The following is a 17,473-nucleotide window of genomic DNA, read 5'->3' as shown; positions in this document are numbered from 1 at the left end:
TTTTTAGAATAACCAGGGAATTTTTACTGTACTGGATGACAAAAATATCAATTTTAGGGGAAAATTTACTATACTAGATAAAAATATAAAATGCTTTAAAAATGAAGAATTTATATAATTAATCTTATTTTATTAAAATGAATAGTATAATAAGAGAATTGGACAAATTAAATAAATATGTATTCTAATTATGATGAAAGTATCACCAACATTAAGAAATGTATTCAATAAAAATATTGAAAAAGCCAGGTATGGTGGTATATGATTGTATTCCCAATACTTGGAAGGCTGAGACAGACAGATTGCAGTTTCAAAGCCAGCCTCAGCAACTTAGTGAACTGTCTGAAAATATAATAAAAATAAGATAGGGCTGGTGTTGTAGCACAGAGGTAGAATCTCCCTGGGTTCAATCCCCAGTAAAACACACACATACACACGCATGCTGCATGCTTACACACACACACAGAAAAACTTGGTTATTCATTTGAGAAAAATGAAGCAAAATAGAGCTGATCAGTGTTTCTTAACTCAGACTGCACAAAACATTAGCTGAATGTTTTCCTGCAACTGAAGTGGGTGTACTGAACCCCTGGGCTGGAGCCTTCACACATAATACACGTCAAGATAAAATCCATGCTGTCGCGGTGACTGTGGGATGCTGAGACTGGCAGATCACAGGTGCAAGGCTAGTGCAGGCTAATTTAACAAGACCTTGTTTCAAAATGAAATAGGAATGGGAATATAGCTGAGAGGTGGAATCCTCCTGGGAATCAATCCCAGTACTCCCACTCCCACACACATACACAGTGAAAAAAGATAAAAACCAGGTGGATTTGCCAGGCGTGGTGGCACACGCGTGTAATACCCGTGCTTGAGAGGCTGAGACAAGAGGATTGCACAGGTTCGAAGCCAACCTCAGCTACTTAGTGAGGCTCTCAGCAGCTTAGTGAGACCCTATTTCCAAATAAAATATAAAATAGGTCTAGGAGTATAGCCTGGAGGTAAAAAGTCCCTGGGTTCCACCACTAGTACCATCAAAAAAAAAAAAAAAAAAAAAACAACCCAGGTGAATTAATAATTCAAAGTAAAATTTAAATCAAAAAACTAAAAAAAAGTTTTAAAAATAAACATTGTTAGTTGGCTAGACACAGTGGTACATGCCTGTAATGCTAGTATTTGGGAGGCTGAAACAGATTCAAGGCTCTCCGCAATGGAGTGAGACTCTGTTTCAAAAGAAATAAAATAAGTAGGCTATGGTGGTATATGCCTGTAATCCCAGTACTTGGTAGGCTAAGATAGAAGGATCACAGATTTGAGACCAGCCTTAGCAAGTTAGTGAGATATTGCTTAAAATAAAATAGGTCTGGCCAGTAGTTCAGAGGTAGAATGTCTCTGGATTCAATTCCCAGTAGAGGAAAAAAAAAAAAAAGTTACTCTCACAATGAAAACTTAATGAATATGCATTTGTTAATAAAGTCACAAAGAAAAAGGTTATAAGATATAATTTATAATATTAAATTTTCCACATCTTAGAAACCACCATTAGCAGCCAGGCGTGGTGGTGCACGCTTGTAATCCCAGCATTCGGGAGGCTGAGACCGGAGGATCGCAGTTCGCAGACAGCCTCGGCTACTTAGTGAGGCCCTCTGCAACTCAGTGAGACCCAGTTTCAAAATAAAGAATAAAAAATAGGGCAGGTGGTGTAGCTTGGAGTCAAATGCCCCTGAATTCCATCCCCAGACCCGCAAAAAAAAAAAAAAAAAGAAAGAAAGAAACCATCATTAGCAAAATTATAGGGCAAATTAAAAGCTATGGCTACTTATGCAATAAACAAAAAAATATAAGTGACTAATATCTTTAATGAAGAAAAAAATTGTAAAAATAAATGCTGAGTAATATCATGGGGAAAAGACCAATACTAAGGCAAATAAACATATGTAAGAATATTCTAATCTCACTAATAAAAAAAAAGTGAAAATAAAATTAAGATGCAACCTATCACTACAAAATTGGCAAAGATCTTTAAAAAAAAATCTTTCTAGACAGACTTCCGGGAAGATGGCGACCGAGAAAAGCGGGGCTTAAGAGCCCCGCTAACAACAAATCTCCATTACCACAAAATCAGCGCTTTTCAAAGCCAGAAAACAACATCACCAGAGAAACAAACAACAAAAAAAAAAATCACCAGGCTCCAGAGAGAAAGTGGACTGAGAACAGAGCCACAGAGGAGATCCTCACGCCCGAGGACGTGGCCTCACGCCCGAGGACGCGGCAGCAGCGCCATACTGCCAGCGGCACCAGCGAATTCATGGGACGGCCACAGCAAGCTGAGGTGAGCCACTGCGGAACAGCCAGGCGGGATTTCTTGGCGTAGAGGGCATCTAAAGCGCCCAGTGGCGGAGCTCAGCAAACGCTGCAGGGATTCACAGTGGAAATCAAAACCAAGAAAAAAAAACGCCAGCCCCACAGCTGAGGGCGTAGCAGCAGCGCCATATTGCCACCGGCGGCAGCAGCACCGAATTCACCGAATTTAGTACAGCTACATCTGCGTACTCAAGAACAGTGAGTCAAATTGCGGGCCACAGAGGAGAAATCCCAGTACTGTACTCACTGGGACTTGACCCAGTGGGAGAGGGGCGGTGGCAGTGATATCACACCATAGGAGAACCTGCTACCTGGCACCCCCCACAGTCTAAAGCAGCCTCTATCGACTCTCTGGGTCGGAGACTCTGTGATACAACCCAGTAAAGGAGTAGTGGGGTCTGAGATACTACTGACTCGAGATCCAGAGCACCTTAAGTGAAGTCATAGTGACCCAAGGGAAGAACCCAAAGAAGGCACAAACTTCCGAAATCATGGGAAAGAGGAATAATACTGGAGCAATGAATGCTCACAACCCCACAACATCAGAACCCGATAAAACAGAAAATCAGAGATTTCTAGAAGAGCAAATCAGGAAAATAACTGTAGAAATAATAGAGGTGCTTCGAAAAGAACTCAGAGAGAGCCAAAAAGAGATAAAGGATGCAATTAATGAAGTAAAGGCCTCAATTCAAAGCACAAACAACCGATTAGAACACATGGAGAACAGAATCTCGCTCTTAGAAGATGATCATTCCAAAAATGAACGCATAGTTTCTAATCTAGGAAAAAATATCCGACAGCAGGAATCTGATATTGAAGAAATATGGGCCCATTTTAAGAGAGCTAACCTAAGAATAATTGGAATAGAGGAGGGAAAAGAAAGTGAAACCAAAGGGATCAACAATCTCTTCAAGGAAGTAATAGCAGAAAATTTTCCAGACATAGAGCAAGAGGTCGATACGCAGGTCCAGGAAACGTATATAACTCCCTTTAGACAGGATCGGAGAAGAGGATCCCCACGCCACATAATTGTCAAAATGACCAATGTGGAAGCCAAGCAGAGAATCTTAAAGGCAACAAAAGCAAAGGGCCAAGTGACATTCAGAGGCAAACCAATTAGAATCACTCCAGACTTCCCAAACCAAGTCATGAGAGCCAGAAGGGCTTGGAGTAACATATTCCCAATTTTGAAAGAAAACAACTTCCAGCCAAAAATTTCCTACCCAGCAAAACTTTCTATCAAATTAGATGGAGAAATAAGAAGCTTCCATGACGAACAGAAACTGAAGGAATTTATGTCTTCAAAACCAGCACTAGAGAAAATACTCAAAGAGATTAACTACAAAGAAGAAATAGGTAACACATACCAGAACTAGAGAAACAAGATTTTCCATCCAACAGACAACTAAGATTGGTTATCTGTGGAGATTCATTATTTATGTTAGTCTTTTACCTATCTCTAAAGGGTATTGTTTGCCTTTATTGTTGTTAATTTTTAGGATTTCTAGTTGGAATATTAATATACCTTCAGATATAGCATTTGGAAATATTTTATCCCATTCTATTAGTAACTGGTAAATCTGTTTATATTGTCTTTGGATATACAATATGTTTTTTATTTTTTAGGGAGTTTGTATACTCTTCTGTTGCCTGTGCCATTGAAATCATATCCAAGAAATCACTGCAAATTTCAATGTTGTGAGGTTTTATGACCCAGATTTTCTCCTAAAAGTTTATAGTCTTAAGATTTATATTTAGGTCTTTTATCTATTTTGAGTTAATATTTGTATATGGGATTAGGTAAGGGTCCAATTTTATTCTTTTCCATGTAATTATTATTTTTCAACAATATTTAGTTAAAAGATTATATTTCCCCCACCAAATGTTCATGGAAACCTTGTCAAAAATAACTTGACAATATAGGGAAGAATTTAGCTCTAGGCTTTTATTTAACTCCAATGGTTTATATATCTGCCTTTAGAATAGTACTACACTGTTTCAATTATTGTAGCTTTATATGGTTTGAAATCAGAAAATATACATCTTCTAGCCTTGTTCTTTTTCAAGATCGTTGTGGGTACCTAGAGTCCATATTCCATATTAGGATAGATTTTTTTTTCTGAAAAATAAATATATAAATATATGATAGTTTCACCTAAAAAATAGAAAGAATAGATTCTCTGGTAAGAAAGAAAGTAAAAAGAAATATTGAAATGTTATCTTTAAGTCATCAAAAGCTTGGTATCAGACAAATGAAACTGTTATGTGAGATTATCATTTTTAATTTTTGATAAATTGCTATAATACTAGATGTCAATCACTAAGCCAAGCATGGGAGGGAGGGATAGGGAGAGAATGGGGTGGGGATCGAGTGGGGGCTGACTGGGCAATGTGTGCATGTATGTATACAAAAGTATGTATCCCACTATGATGTATGAATACAGTGCACCAATTAAAAAAAAAAATCTTTCTAGAGTAGCCAGGGTTCAAAAAGGACAGTCAGGGATACAGTAACCGATTTCATAATATAATACAGAGCCATAAAATGTTATTATTTTTAACAAATTTTTTCATCTAATAATCAGTCAATAAAATAAAGTGTGATTAAACAAGTTTCTTAAAAGGATATTCTCTAAATATACAGATTATTTTTAAATCTACATAAAAAAGGAAATAAAATTATAAGCTATATTTTCAAGGGTTAGTCACATGAAATACACGTTAATAACTGGGGGGAAAAAAAAACGGATATGGTGGCGCATGCTTGTAATCCCAGTACTTGGGAGGCTGAGACAGGAAGATCACAGTTCACAGACAGCCTCAGCTACTTAGTGCCACCCTCTGCAACTTAGTGAGACCCTGCTTCAAAACAAAGAATAAAAAATAGGGCTGGGGGTGTAGCTCGGAGGTAGAATGCCCCTGGGTTCAACCCTCAGTACCACCAAAAAAAATTGAAAAAAATTGAAAAAAATTGAAAAACGATGAAGACAATGCCTTGTTTCTGTATCTCTAATGTTTTCCAATTTATTTTTCTGTATTAATTTCCCCCTAGAGAGAGCCCCATATTAAGCTATTTTATATCTTATTTGCATTTATACTATATTCACAGCTACTGGCAAAAATCTTAACAGTTTTTATATCTAACTATTAATTGGCCTTGCCAAAATCTAAAAAGAAGGCTTAAAACCATTCTCTTAAACAGAAGGTTATTTTAAAAAAAGAAGGCCTTGAAGTTATATATGGGCTCCAATTATCTGTAGTGTCTCTGTTCTTCCTTCACATTAATCATCAAGTGTGTGAAGAAAGTGAACTTTTTCATTTTTTTAAATGAAAATCTGTTTTAATTTTGTAAAGAGAATGAATACCCTTTAGATACTAAGAATTAAAGGTGTTTCCACAGTATTAAGACATCACATTGCAAATGGTCATGCATTATGATCACATTCCTCTTTAAAGAAATATGTTCATCACGATTTTTTAGACAGGACAGTTCAAAGATGCAAAACACATTCTTGGTAATCTCTGGGTACATGTGAGCTGTTTCGTGGCCCATAAACTTGCAGGCATATTTTTAGAGATAAATATTAATTTACACGCACCCTCTGCGATCATTGTACATTCTGTTAATTCGGTCCCATTTTGCATTCAGCTGAGTAAGCATATCCCGGATTTGAATGGCTTCGGGTCCAGAAGCTTCGAGAATAACATCTGGCTGCTTTTCATGAATGACTGCGATCTGCTCTCCAAGTCTGTCCAGTTGCTCCTTGATACCCTGAAAACAGTGTGATATACAAACACAATCCAGCAAAATAAGAAAAAGATTAGAATCACAGATGAATGAAAATTTATATCGCTCAACACTCATTTAAAATAATGAGGCAGCCAATCACTGTTGCTCAAGAAAACTGAAAAATAGTTTTATGGATATGTTGTAATAGGCAAAGTACGAGGACTGATATGATCCTAATGGCAGGGAAAAAAATTCTCACTCCTGTCCAAAATACAGGATATAAAAAGCTGCTTCGATTTTACTCTATAAAGCAATGAAGTAGATGAAACTGGAATTATTCATACTTTAAAATATCTAATAATGCACTGGGCGTACTGGCAAACGTTTGGAATCCCAGCATTCAGGAGGCTGAGACCAGAGGATTGCATTTCTCAGACAGCCTTAGCTACTTAGCTAGGCCCTTTGCAGCTCAGTGAGATCCTGTCTCAAAAATAAAAAAGACTTCCCCGTGCTTGGGAGGCCGAGACAGGAGGATCATGCAGGTTCGAAGCCAGCCTCGCTGGCTTAAGAGACCCTGTTTCCAAATAAAATAAAATAAAATAAAATAAAATAATAGGTTTGGGAGCGTGGCCTGGAGGTAGAACAGTTTCCAGGAACCCCAGTACCATGAAAAATAAATAAATAAATAAATAAATAAATAAATAAATAAATAAATAAATAAATAAAATTAAAAAGACTAAATAATAGGGCTAGGGGTGTAGTTTGGAGGTACAATACCCCTGGATTCTGTCCTCAGTACCGAAAAAAAAAAATCTAATAATGATAGTTTAAGTAACATAAATGAACTTCAAAACTTCAAACCTATCAAATCTATCAGTGGTTTTATTGAATATATATATATATACATATATATACATATATGTATCAAATTATAGAAAAAAGCTTTAAAAAAATTTAATCACTTATAATCAAAATGCCATTCCATACCTCAACAACTACCCAGTCATAATTATTATAGATGGCCTGATAAGTGATAACATTTTACTGAAATGATAATTAGGTTTATAAGACAGGAATCTATTCTATATTTACGTTTGATTAAAAAAGGTCTCTGGTGTTACAAATAATAACTGTGTACACATAAAAATTCATATCCACTTTTTTTTTTGGTGGTACTGGGGTTCCTGAAAGCCCTTCTACCTCCGGGCTACACTACCAGACCTATTTTATATTTTTTATTTGGAAACAGGGTCTCTTAAGCTAGCGCGGCTGGCTCCGAACCTGTGTGATCCTCCTGCCTCCACCTCCCAAGCGTGGGGATTACAAGTGTGAGCCACCACGCCCGGCTCATATCCACTTTTTAAAAAGTAAAATTTCCTTGCCAAGGATGGTGGCGTATGCTTATAATCCCAGCACTTGGGAGGCTGAGATAGGAGAATCGCACAGGTTTGAAGCCAGCCTCAGCTACTTAGTGAGGCTCTCAGCAACTTAGTGAGACCCTGTTTCCAAATGAAGTATAAAATACGTCTGGGAGTATAGCCCCTGGATTCCACACCCAGTACCACCAAAATAAATAAATAAATAAAATTTCTGGCTATATTCCACGGGTAAATATAGGAATATTTTATTATTCATATTCACTGTTGATTTCTTGACACAAAGTTTCAAAGCTATAGACCATCTAAGTAGGCATGAAAACAAACCCCTTTTCTCTCTACATGAGGTGTGGCTGTCCTAGTGTGGTGCCTGGAGATGTACCTTCAGAGCGTCTTCCTGAAAAGAGAAGTCTTCGTAGACAGTCGTGCTTAGCTTGGGAACATCAAGCGATAATTCAACATCATCCATAGAAAGTAAAATCTTGTTAATTTCAACCAGATAATCCGCAGGGAGAGGTGAGGATCTCATTCCAGAAGCAAGTGGACTTGTTTTCCTTGGCTGAACTGGGACTGTCTATAAAATAATTTTTAAGAAATAATGTACATATATTAAAATAGTCCAACAATAAGCAATAGCAAATTGAAAAAATAAAATACAAGACTATTTAGTAGAGGCATTCAATACCTTGCACCAAAATAAAATACTCAAATATAACTTAAATTTTAAACCTGCATTGCTACAGGAACCCTTCACAATCACAGCTACTCTAGTTTTCATCTGCAGCACAGATGTTCAATGGCATATATAAGTTAATATTCTAATGGATTTTCTTTAGGACCTATGTTATCTAAACTCATTTAGCAAACAGTAAACATAATCGCTCCCATCCTGAGCTGTTGTGAAGAAGTGAGAAAACATTGCCCATCATAAAACTCTGTATGTAATAAGCCATTTAGGGTTCCTATTATTTCACTTTGAGGTTGGAGGAGGCACTGGAGATAGAACTCCGAGGCCCGCACATGCTAGGCAAGCACTCTACCTCTAAGCTACATCCCAGACTCCAGATGTTTTTTCTTTTTGTTTTTGTTTTTTAATTTTGAAACAAGGTCTTGCTAAATTGCCTAGACTGGCTTCAAACTTGCAACCCTCCTGCTTCAGTCTCCCAAGTAGCTGAGATTACAGGCATGCACCACCACACCAGAGTTAGTTCACCCTTTTTAAAACATCACAATTCGATTAAACGTCTTCGGGTCCCACTGCTGTCAACATAAGGTAAACTGGAAATATAACAAGTGGGGGTGATGGCGCGCACCTGTTATCACAGCTACTTTGAGTATCTGAGGCAGGAGTATCACTTGAGCTGTGAAGTTCAAGGCAACCTGGGAAATACAGTGAGACCCCATCTCAAAACATATGGAAATAAAAACTAGCATATGGAATAATGCAGAGATTTTGATTCAAATAATATCTAGGTAATTCAGTATATAATCCTAACCTTTGTAAACAATATTACAAAACCTGAATATCCTATATAAGAGTACGGGCCCAACATTGCTAAATTCAGGTATCACGGGCTGCTCATCTGCCCTAATATATTCTAGATGTTCCGCTGAGAGCTTTCTATATAATAAACTGCTCTCTGGTTTGGGCCACTAGGCTTTCTGGAGTTCAAGTTCTCTGCTCTTGGAGGCTGCATCTTTAGTAAATACTGTCTATTGCTTGCAAATGGCCAAAATGTAGCTACTCATGAATTAAGATAGCTTCCTTAACACTTTTACTTCTATACTGAACTTTCAAAAAGTGATATTCATCTATAAAATCAAAGATGACAATGGAAATAACCACAAACGCATGTTCATGCAGTTAGCGGTCTTAAAAGTAGTTACAATCCCTGAATGCAACCAAGACTGCAATTCACGGAATCAGTCACTGTTGAATTTAGAGGCCTGCCACTTAGAGTTTCATCAACTGCTGTTGCCATCAATCGATGTGCATTCCTGAAAAGCCAGGTTTAAAGCAAGTCTATAGATTTCCTGACTTTTTCAACAAGATTAGGTCTATTTGTCTCTAACATTAATTTTATTATTCTAATGCCACACATTCAAATTGTAGTCGGCAAACATTTCCCAAATACATATGCCTATGTTTGAGAAAGTGAATTCTCTTTTAAGTAAATATGAAAGAATGCCAAAATAAATATGTTCACCCAAGAGCCAGTTCTAAATACAAAGATGCAAAATATTTTTATGAAAAAAATAGAAGAATTTTTTCAGATTTTCATTTCAAAGAGGACAATTTTTTTTAAGATCATAAATTCATTCTTGATTGTTTTCCTCTTAACTTTAAGGGAAAAGAAAATAACAAAGTATGTATGTATGCATATGTAAGAATATGTCAAAAAATCAGAAGAGACACTGGGCCTCTTTCTTCATGGCTTCCCACCCCTTAACCAGGATCTTGCAGAAAAGCTATCTACAAGCCGGGTGTGGTGGCGCACGCTTGTAATCCCCGCGCTTGGGAGGCGGAGACAGGAGGATCGCGAAGGTTCAAAGCCAGCCACGCGTGCTGGCTTAGGAGATCCTGTTTCCAAATAAAAATATAAAATAGGTCTGGGAGTGTAGCTCGGAGGTAGAAGGGCTTCCAGGAACCCCAGTACCAAAAAAAAAAAAAAAAAGCTGTCTACATAACCAAAGCCAAAAATGGCTCCAGATACTGCACTCGTAGGACACTTAAATCTGCATCACTTTTCCTTGTTTAGCATCCCTAAATATTAGGATATGCCTGGATTTAAAGTTTTCCCTACTGAATATTGAAAGCCACCTTAGCCCCTTCCAAAGGGCCGGGGATCCTGTGCAGCCCCCTCAGTTACATAACAGGCTATCATCCTGCAAGGCCACGTGGACCTGACTGAGGCTTCAGAATAAACTGGGGAGGTCAGTAGGCATTATAAAGTTCCAAGTTAAAAGAAAAAGAAAATAATCACATTCATCAAGACTGTCTCTTTTCAATTCAAACCATCCAGACAACCCAGGACTTTTCTGAGCTTTCACATTCTGCAGAAGCAGCAAGGCCGTCCAAGATATGCTGTCTACAGTTCCAAAATAGATTTATCCCCTAAAGTGATCAATCATAATGCCCTAAAGAAAATAAATGTCCTTGAGATTTGACCTAGACTTTACTTCTGGATAATTTTATGTTTAAAGAATTCTGCAAAGACACAAACACACACATACACTACAAGTTGGTACTGCAGTGAGATACAGCTATATGACACAGGAAACTAATGTGTGGATAGAAGAAGGAGTTTATTTTAAAAAAGTATTTTAAAAATGTTATAAAGCCGGGCATGGTGGCACACGCTTGCAAACCCAGCATTCAGGAGGCTGAGACCAGAGAATCATGGTTCACAGACAATCTCAGCTACTTAGTGAGGCCCTACACAACTTAGTGAGACTCTGTTTCTAAAATAAAGAGTAAAAATCAGGGCAGGGGGTATAGATCAGAGTCGAATGACCCTGGGTTCCATCCTCAGACCTGCAAAATAAAAATAAATAAGTTTTGTTTTTATCAAACCATAGGGGGGAAAAACTAGAACTAAGCAGAATTGGCTATCCACCAACTCTCTGAAGAATAAGGACATTTTAGGTCCCGAAACAGGTTATAATAATAACAATAAAAATAAAAAAATTACAAAAGAAAAATGTAGCTAAACAAAAATGAGTCTAAGCAAAAATGTTAATGTTTGCACGTCAAAGATAGAATAATCAGGCAGAGCGTGGTGGCACACATGTGTAATCCCTGCACTTGGGAGGTGGAAACAGAAGAATGGCAAAGGTTCGAAGTTGCTGGCTTAAGAGACCCTGTTTCCAAATAAAAATTAGAAGATTAAATCAATATGAATATGGCAAATATGACAAGGGGTTAATATTTCTATTTTATAAAGAGCTCATATTTACTTGAGAATAGTAATGACCTGGCAAACAAATGGGAAAAGCCCACTTAATACATATTTCAAATGAGAAAATGAGTCCTGTAATTGGCAGCTTTCCATCCTGATTGCACATAAGAATCACCTAGAAAGTTTTTATCAAGGGATTAAAAATTTTTTCATCATCCCAAAGTGGATTATGTAATACAAATGGTGATCAATATAATAATATACAAGATACGTTTTCAGTGGTATCACAAACTCCCTATATCTGAAGATAAAACAAAATGGTAAAATGGTAAGCACACCCTGGAATCTACTAATGGTTAGAACATCACTTTGTTTAGAAAATTCATATACATATTTTTACAGTTATGAAATAGAAGGAACACACAAAGAGCTACATAGGGCTTTCATTTAAACAGATATATATAGTCCATGCTCTGAACAAACCATAAGAATCTATAAAATCTTGTAAGTGTTAAAAAAATAGGTGAGATAGTACCTTAGGCTCACACTTAGCCAGCAAGGTGCTGCATGCCTATAGCTGAGACAGAAGGATCACAGGCTCAAAGACAGCCTCAGCATGTAATGAGACTCTCATCAACCTAGACAGACCCTGTTCCAAAGTAAAAATATGGGGCTAGGGTAGAGCTCAGAGGTAAAATGCTCCTGGGTTCAATACCCACTGCCACAAAAAAAAAAGCAAATAAAATAAATGCCCACACTTAGGTGCAACTTGAGAGATTCTGATTTATTTGGATTGGGAGATAGTTTGGAGAATTATTTTTTTATTTTTGTAAATCCCCCAGATGAGTCTCATGTTCAGAGTTAAAAGTAGCACTGATTTAAGAAAAGCAATAGATTCGAAAAGTATGTATCATACGTGGCCCAATGAAAGAGGACAAAATATTTAACATTAATTAAAATAAGCATTGCGAGAGAAACTATGTAAAATGTGCCTTTGATAGTACTTTTAAAAAACAAATTAATTTTATTATTAGAAGCTCAAAATTACTTCTTTGGATCAGCAATAATTTCTGATTTGAGAGTTAAAGATGAGTGAGACATGGGCCTGAAGCCTCTAAGAATTACTAGGAAAAACAGATAATTGTAAAAGTAGCAATAAAGCAAATAACTATGGTATAATCTGATACCTGTGAGAAGCCAAAAAAATAAAAGCTAAAGAGCTAAATTTTTTTTTTTTTTTTTTTTTTTTTTGGTGGTACTGGGATTCCTGGAAGCCCTTCTACCTCCAGCTACACTCCCGTGGGCTACACTCCCAGACCTATTTTTATACTTTTATTTGGAAACAGGGTCTCTTAAGCCAGCACGGCTGGCTTCGAACCTGCGCCATCCTCCTGTCTCTCCCTCCCAAGCGCGGGGATTACAAGTGTGCACCACCATGCCCGGCAGAGCTAAATCTTAAAAGATAATGCATTCTTCAGGTAAAATAAAAAGACAAAACCTACTCCAGAAAATGGTAATAAAATTACCAAGATACCAGATATGCTAAGGCATATGCCATATTTAGGAAAATGTAAAGAAACCCAGTGTAGCTGTGCTACATGGGGAGGGACAACCAACCGGTGAGGTAGCCAGGGGGCAGCCTGAAGCCCTGGTTTAACACTGGGCCAATGAATCCTGTGCTTGAAGCTTCTGTACTTTGCAATGTTTTTCTGGACAGTTTCTTTGGCAGAAGAATGACACAATCAACCATGACTACTTCTGAGGAAGATATGGAGGATGAGGACGGACCAAGTAAGAAAAACTGGACATGAGAAAATAGTTGGGAACCGGGCGTGGTGGTGCACGCTTGTAATCCCAGCATTTGGGAGTCTGAGACAGGAGGATTGTGGTTTGCAGACAGCCTCAGCTACTTAGTGAGGCCCTTTGCAACTTACAAGAGACCCTGTTTCAAAATAAAGAATAAAATTAGGGCTGGGGGTGTAGGTCAGAGGTAGAATGCCCTTGAGTTCCATCCCCAGTACTACAAAAAAAGAAAGAAAGAAAGAAAGAAAGAAAGAAAGAAAGAAAGAGAGAGAGAGAGAGAGAGAGAGAGAGAGAGAGAGAAAGAAAGAAAGAAAGAAAGAAAGAAAGAAAGAAAGAAAGAAAGAAAGAAAGAAAGAAAGAAAGAAAGAAAATAGTTGGGGGCAGAGTGTAACAAATGGTAGAAACCCTTAAGTCTGAGTTAGGGGAACTACAATGGACTAAAAGAAGCTGTCAGGTTCCTGTGGTCCTGTAAGAAGCAGCTGATACCTAACGTCCGGTTCATACCTCTATCTTGCCTCATTCAGCCCCATGGTTTTGATCCTCACTTGACATTAGGCAAAGAGCAAGATATATGATACACGAGAAAGGGCTAGAGTAGGGTTGAAGATTCTGCCTGGAGGATCTTGAGAGAGTGGCTGGCTTTTCAGGTGATTAACTAGCATAGAGAATAAAGTCATAGCACAGGTTGTAGGGTACAGAGAAATGGCAAATTCAGTCAGAGGTGTGTTACAGTTTGGATTTGGAAGATGTGCCAGAACTTCATGCAAAACACGGTCCCCAATTCAGTGGGGCTTTTAGGCAGTGATTCTATTTTGAGAGCTCTGACAATTGACCGAATGAATGCTGGGATATGGAACCTACTGAAAGAAGGGGGTCACAGGAGGCATGCCTGGAGCGCTTTACCCTCCCAACCCCCACCACCTGTCATGATGCTTTTGCCTTGGAGCCAGCAACCCGTGGACTCAACCTCTGAAACTGAGAGTCAAAATAAACATTTCCTCCTCTAAGTTGCTCTTGTCAGGCATTTTGGTCCCAGTGGTGAAAAGCTAACGCAGGGCATATTACAAGGCTGCAGTACAGCCAGATAAAGGCATCACACCGGAATCTACCCAGATTCTAAAATGATCAAATAAAACTGGCTCTCAAAGGGATTACCACACCTCTGAGGAACGCCAGCACCACTTCAAATACAACTGCGAAGAATGGTATTTCCCAGGGAGATGCTAGTAAAGTCTGTTTTACAATATACATCACAGCACATCAGCTTCACAAATGTAGTTATTTATAAACTAGAAATTTTTTTTATATGTGGCCAAGACCTCAAAGGAGGAAAGAGGAAGTCATTTCTGGAATAGAAAGATTTAAGTTTTGTAGATGGACAGAAATATAAGAGAGATGATCAGTAGTAAGGTTTTATATTTCTATTTCCTTGAATCATGCCCCATCCCAAGATATATACATATTTATTAGTAAAAACACATTAGGAAGGAAGAGGTAATATCCTAACAGGTTTGTTTTAAAGCGTCCAGAAAAGCACTGCCAAACATCGAAATGGCAGGAGCTGAACAAGTCATTTCAATAGCACAGGGGCGTCCCCGGCATAATACCTTGATTTTGTTGTATCTTGTGTGCAAAAGTAACAGCTGCAAACGGATCTTTTCTTTCTTATTCTCCTCCATAGGTTGATGTAACATTTCTTCTCCTCTTTGCAGCACTTCCTCAATCTGGACTCTCTCCTCATCCATCTGCATTATTAAGGGGAAAACTCAGTCAGAAGAAAAAGTCCTGGAGTTACGATTAGTTGCCAAATGAGAGAATTAACCTAAAACTCCAGGATAAATCAGGTTAATCTGAATGATTTTTAAAATTCATGTTTTTCCTCAAAATATTTTATATTTGAAAGTAATAGGTCCCAAAGCAAGTTGAACACGAGTTTAGCACAAGGTAAATATTACCTCTAGTCAGAAAGATGTGTGGGTGAAGTCAAACTTTATAGAAATCAGTGGATAAATCTGACACACTCTCCTGTTCAGCAGGTTATGTAGGTGAACATTATTGATGTAAAAATATGATTAGAAGGCAAGATAAACAAAAGGACAGCTTTAAAATCTCCTTGAACCAACCTTCTCGTTATCGTCGTTGGATTCCAAGTGCTTCTCTACAACTTTTAGCATATTTTCTATGTCATTTTCTAACTTTTCCAAGTCAGAGAAAGGCACACCACCTTCAAACACTTCACGGGTGACCAAACATTGGTACGATACCGGTTCTTGACCAATTAGCAGCTGTAGAAGAAAGAGAGGCCTCTGCAAATAAATTCTTAACTTTCCACAGTTAATCACAAACGGGCATCAAGAGAGGGGCTGCTATTCATTGGAATTGGCTATAAGTGCATGCATTCATATAGCAATGACTTTGCAAATTGGAGCGTCTCTGAATTGCCCATTTTCTCCAAACTCTAGCCAGGCATGAAGTAGTGTGTTAACTGACTTTGGCTGTGTAGTGGATTCTGAAACCACACATGAGCATAGTAGAAAATACATCCATGATCCCAAAGCCATCCCTGCTAGGGCCAGAGAAAGGAGAAATGGACACTCACCACCCAGGGAAAAGCCACCCCACACAATGTCTCTCAGTCAAGTTCCCCAGAAGAATTTATCTTGGAATTTGATACCCAAATTTTAAAGAACATACCTCTTAATGTAGACATTTCAGTTAATGTCTACATAGAAGTTTTTATTTATATAATTGAAATTAAATTCAATAATTTTAATAAAACTAAGCACAGAAAAATGAACATATAATGTTAGCTAAGTGATGAGAAATAATACTCTACATATGAACAATCATGATTTTGGAACAATCAATTGAGATAAACTTTATATTAGACTACTTGGAAATCTATTTAACAATTTGTGTGTGTGTGTGTGTGTGTGTGTGTGTGTGTGTGTTTTGCTGGGGATCAAACTCTGGGGCATTCTACCTCTGAGTTATGCCCCTAGCCCTTTTATTTTTATTTTGAAACAGGGTCTGCATAAGTTGCTGAGATTAGCCTTGAAATCTTTGTTCCTCCTTTCTCAGCATCCCAAGTACTGAGATTACAGGCATGTGCCACCATGCCCACCTACATGCACAGCTTTTACATCAATTGCGAGAAATTCTAAGAAATGATCCCAAGAAAATGTTAAGAGATGAGCAAATACATATGCATAAGATGATCTTAATAAATGATATGCATAAAAGCCAAATAAAAATTTAAAAATTAACTTAGGAATTTATCAATGGAACTAAGAAAATACTGTACTACCATTTAAAACCAAGTCAAAGGAAAATATGTACGCAAAAATATAAAAATTTTGATAGTTAAAAATCATATACACATGAATAAAGACAGGCATATACGCCAAAATGTTTACAGAGGTTATTGGCGAGGATGATGGTAATTTTGTTTCCTTGTCCTTCCTCCCACTCTACCCTTCTGTCTTATACATTATTTTTACAGCAAGAAAAATCTCTCAAAAATCTATTCAAAAAAAATTAAGGAGATAAGGTCAAGGTACATCTCTTCATAAAGTCTAAATTGCAAGTTACTTGCAACTTTTACATTTGTAAACATGTAAAGCACAAACAAAAATGTGTTCCCTATGAATGTGTATATTAAAGAATGAATATAAAACTACAGGTTAATTATTCATGCCTTGCTTGGATATGATTTCATTGTTTCATAATTTTAACCTTCAACTGAGTCTTTGAAACCTTTTCTCAGTTAATTACATCTTCAGTATTAGTTCCTTGTTTTCACTCTATGGATACAACCACAAATAAGGACGAATACTCTATTCAAAAAAGGTGATTAAAGTAATTTTAACCTAAATACTTTAATATATATGTTATATTACTATTTATCATTTAGACAAGCCCATAAAACAAATGGTTTTCTATAAAAGTGTAATAACTCACTTGGGCACTTTTGACATGTTGAGACACCTTTTCATAGTTTCTATTCAGTTCAGCTAATTTTGGTTCTACAAGCTGCCTGCTTGCGTTTCCACGTGCATTCATCAAAATAATGGCTTGATCGCGGACATTTTCAACCTGGAGGTTGGCATCATCCAGCTCAGATACTAAACGCTATTAGAGAGAGAGAGAGAGAGAGAGAGAGAGAGAGAGAGAGAGAGAGAGAGAGAGAGAGAGAGAGAGAGGAATTATCCCATGGAAAGAATAAAAATCAATCACAGATATTACCGATGTGATGCTTACTCAGCATGAAAAACTACTGAAATAAATGTCTGGAATTCCTA

General features: G+C 37.4%; 1 protein-coding gene across 1 annotated transcript in view; it reads right to left on the bottom strand.

The window, feature by feature from the left end:
- Window positions 1-17,473, bottom strand: part of UTRN (utrophin) — a gene marked incomplete at both ends in the record, with an annotated part of 491,377 nt that overhangs the window by 325,198 nt on the left and 148,706 nt on the right. The window contains 5 exons of the mRNA XM_080700143.1: window positions 5,964-6,136; window positions 7,853-8,044; window positions 14,780-14,917; window positions 15,296-15,457; window positions 17,133-17,303. Coding sequence (XP_080556269.1) covers window positions 5,964-6,136; window positions 7,853-8,044; window positions 14,780-14,917; window positions 15,296-15,457; window positions 17,133-17,303 — 836 coding nt within the window. The remainder of the gene's footprint in view (window positions 1-5,963; window positions 6,137-7,852; window positions 8,045-14,779; window positions 14,918-15,295; window positions 15,458-17,132; window positions 17,304-17,473) is intronic.

This window comes from Muscardinus avellanarius, assembly GCF_963383645.1.
Source record: "Muscardinus avellanarius genome assembly, chromosome: 8".
Lineage (NCBI taxonomy): Eukaryota > Metazoa > Chordata > Mammalia > Rodentia > Gliridae > Muscardinus > Muscardinus avellanarius.
Note: the sequence above shows the minus strand (reverse complement) of the source record. Positions and strands in the feature narration are given on the sequence as shown.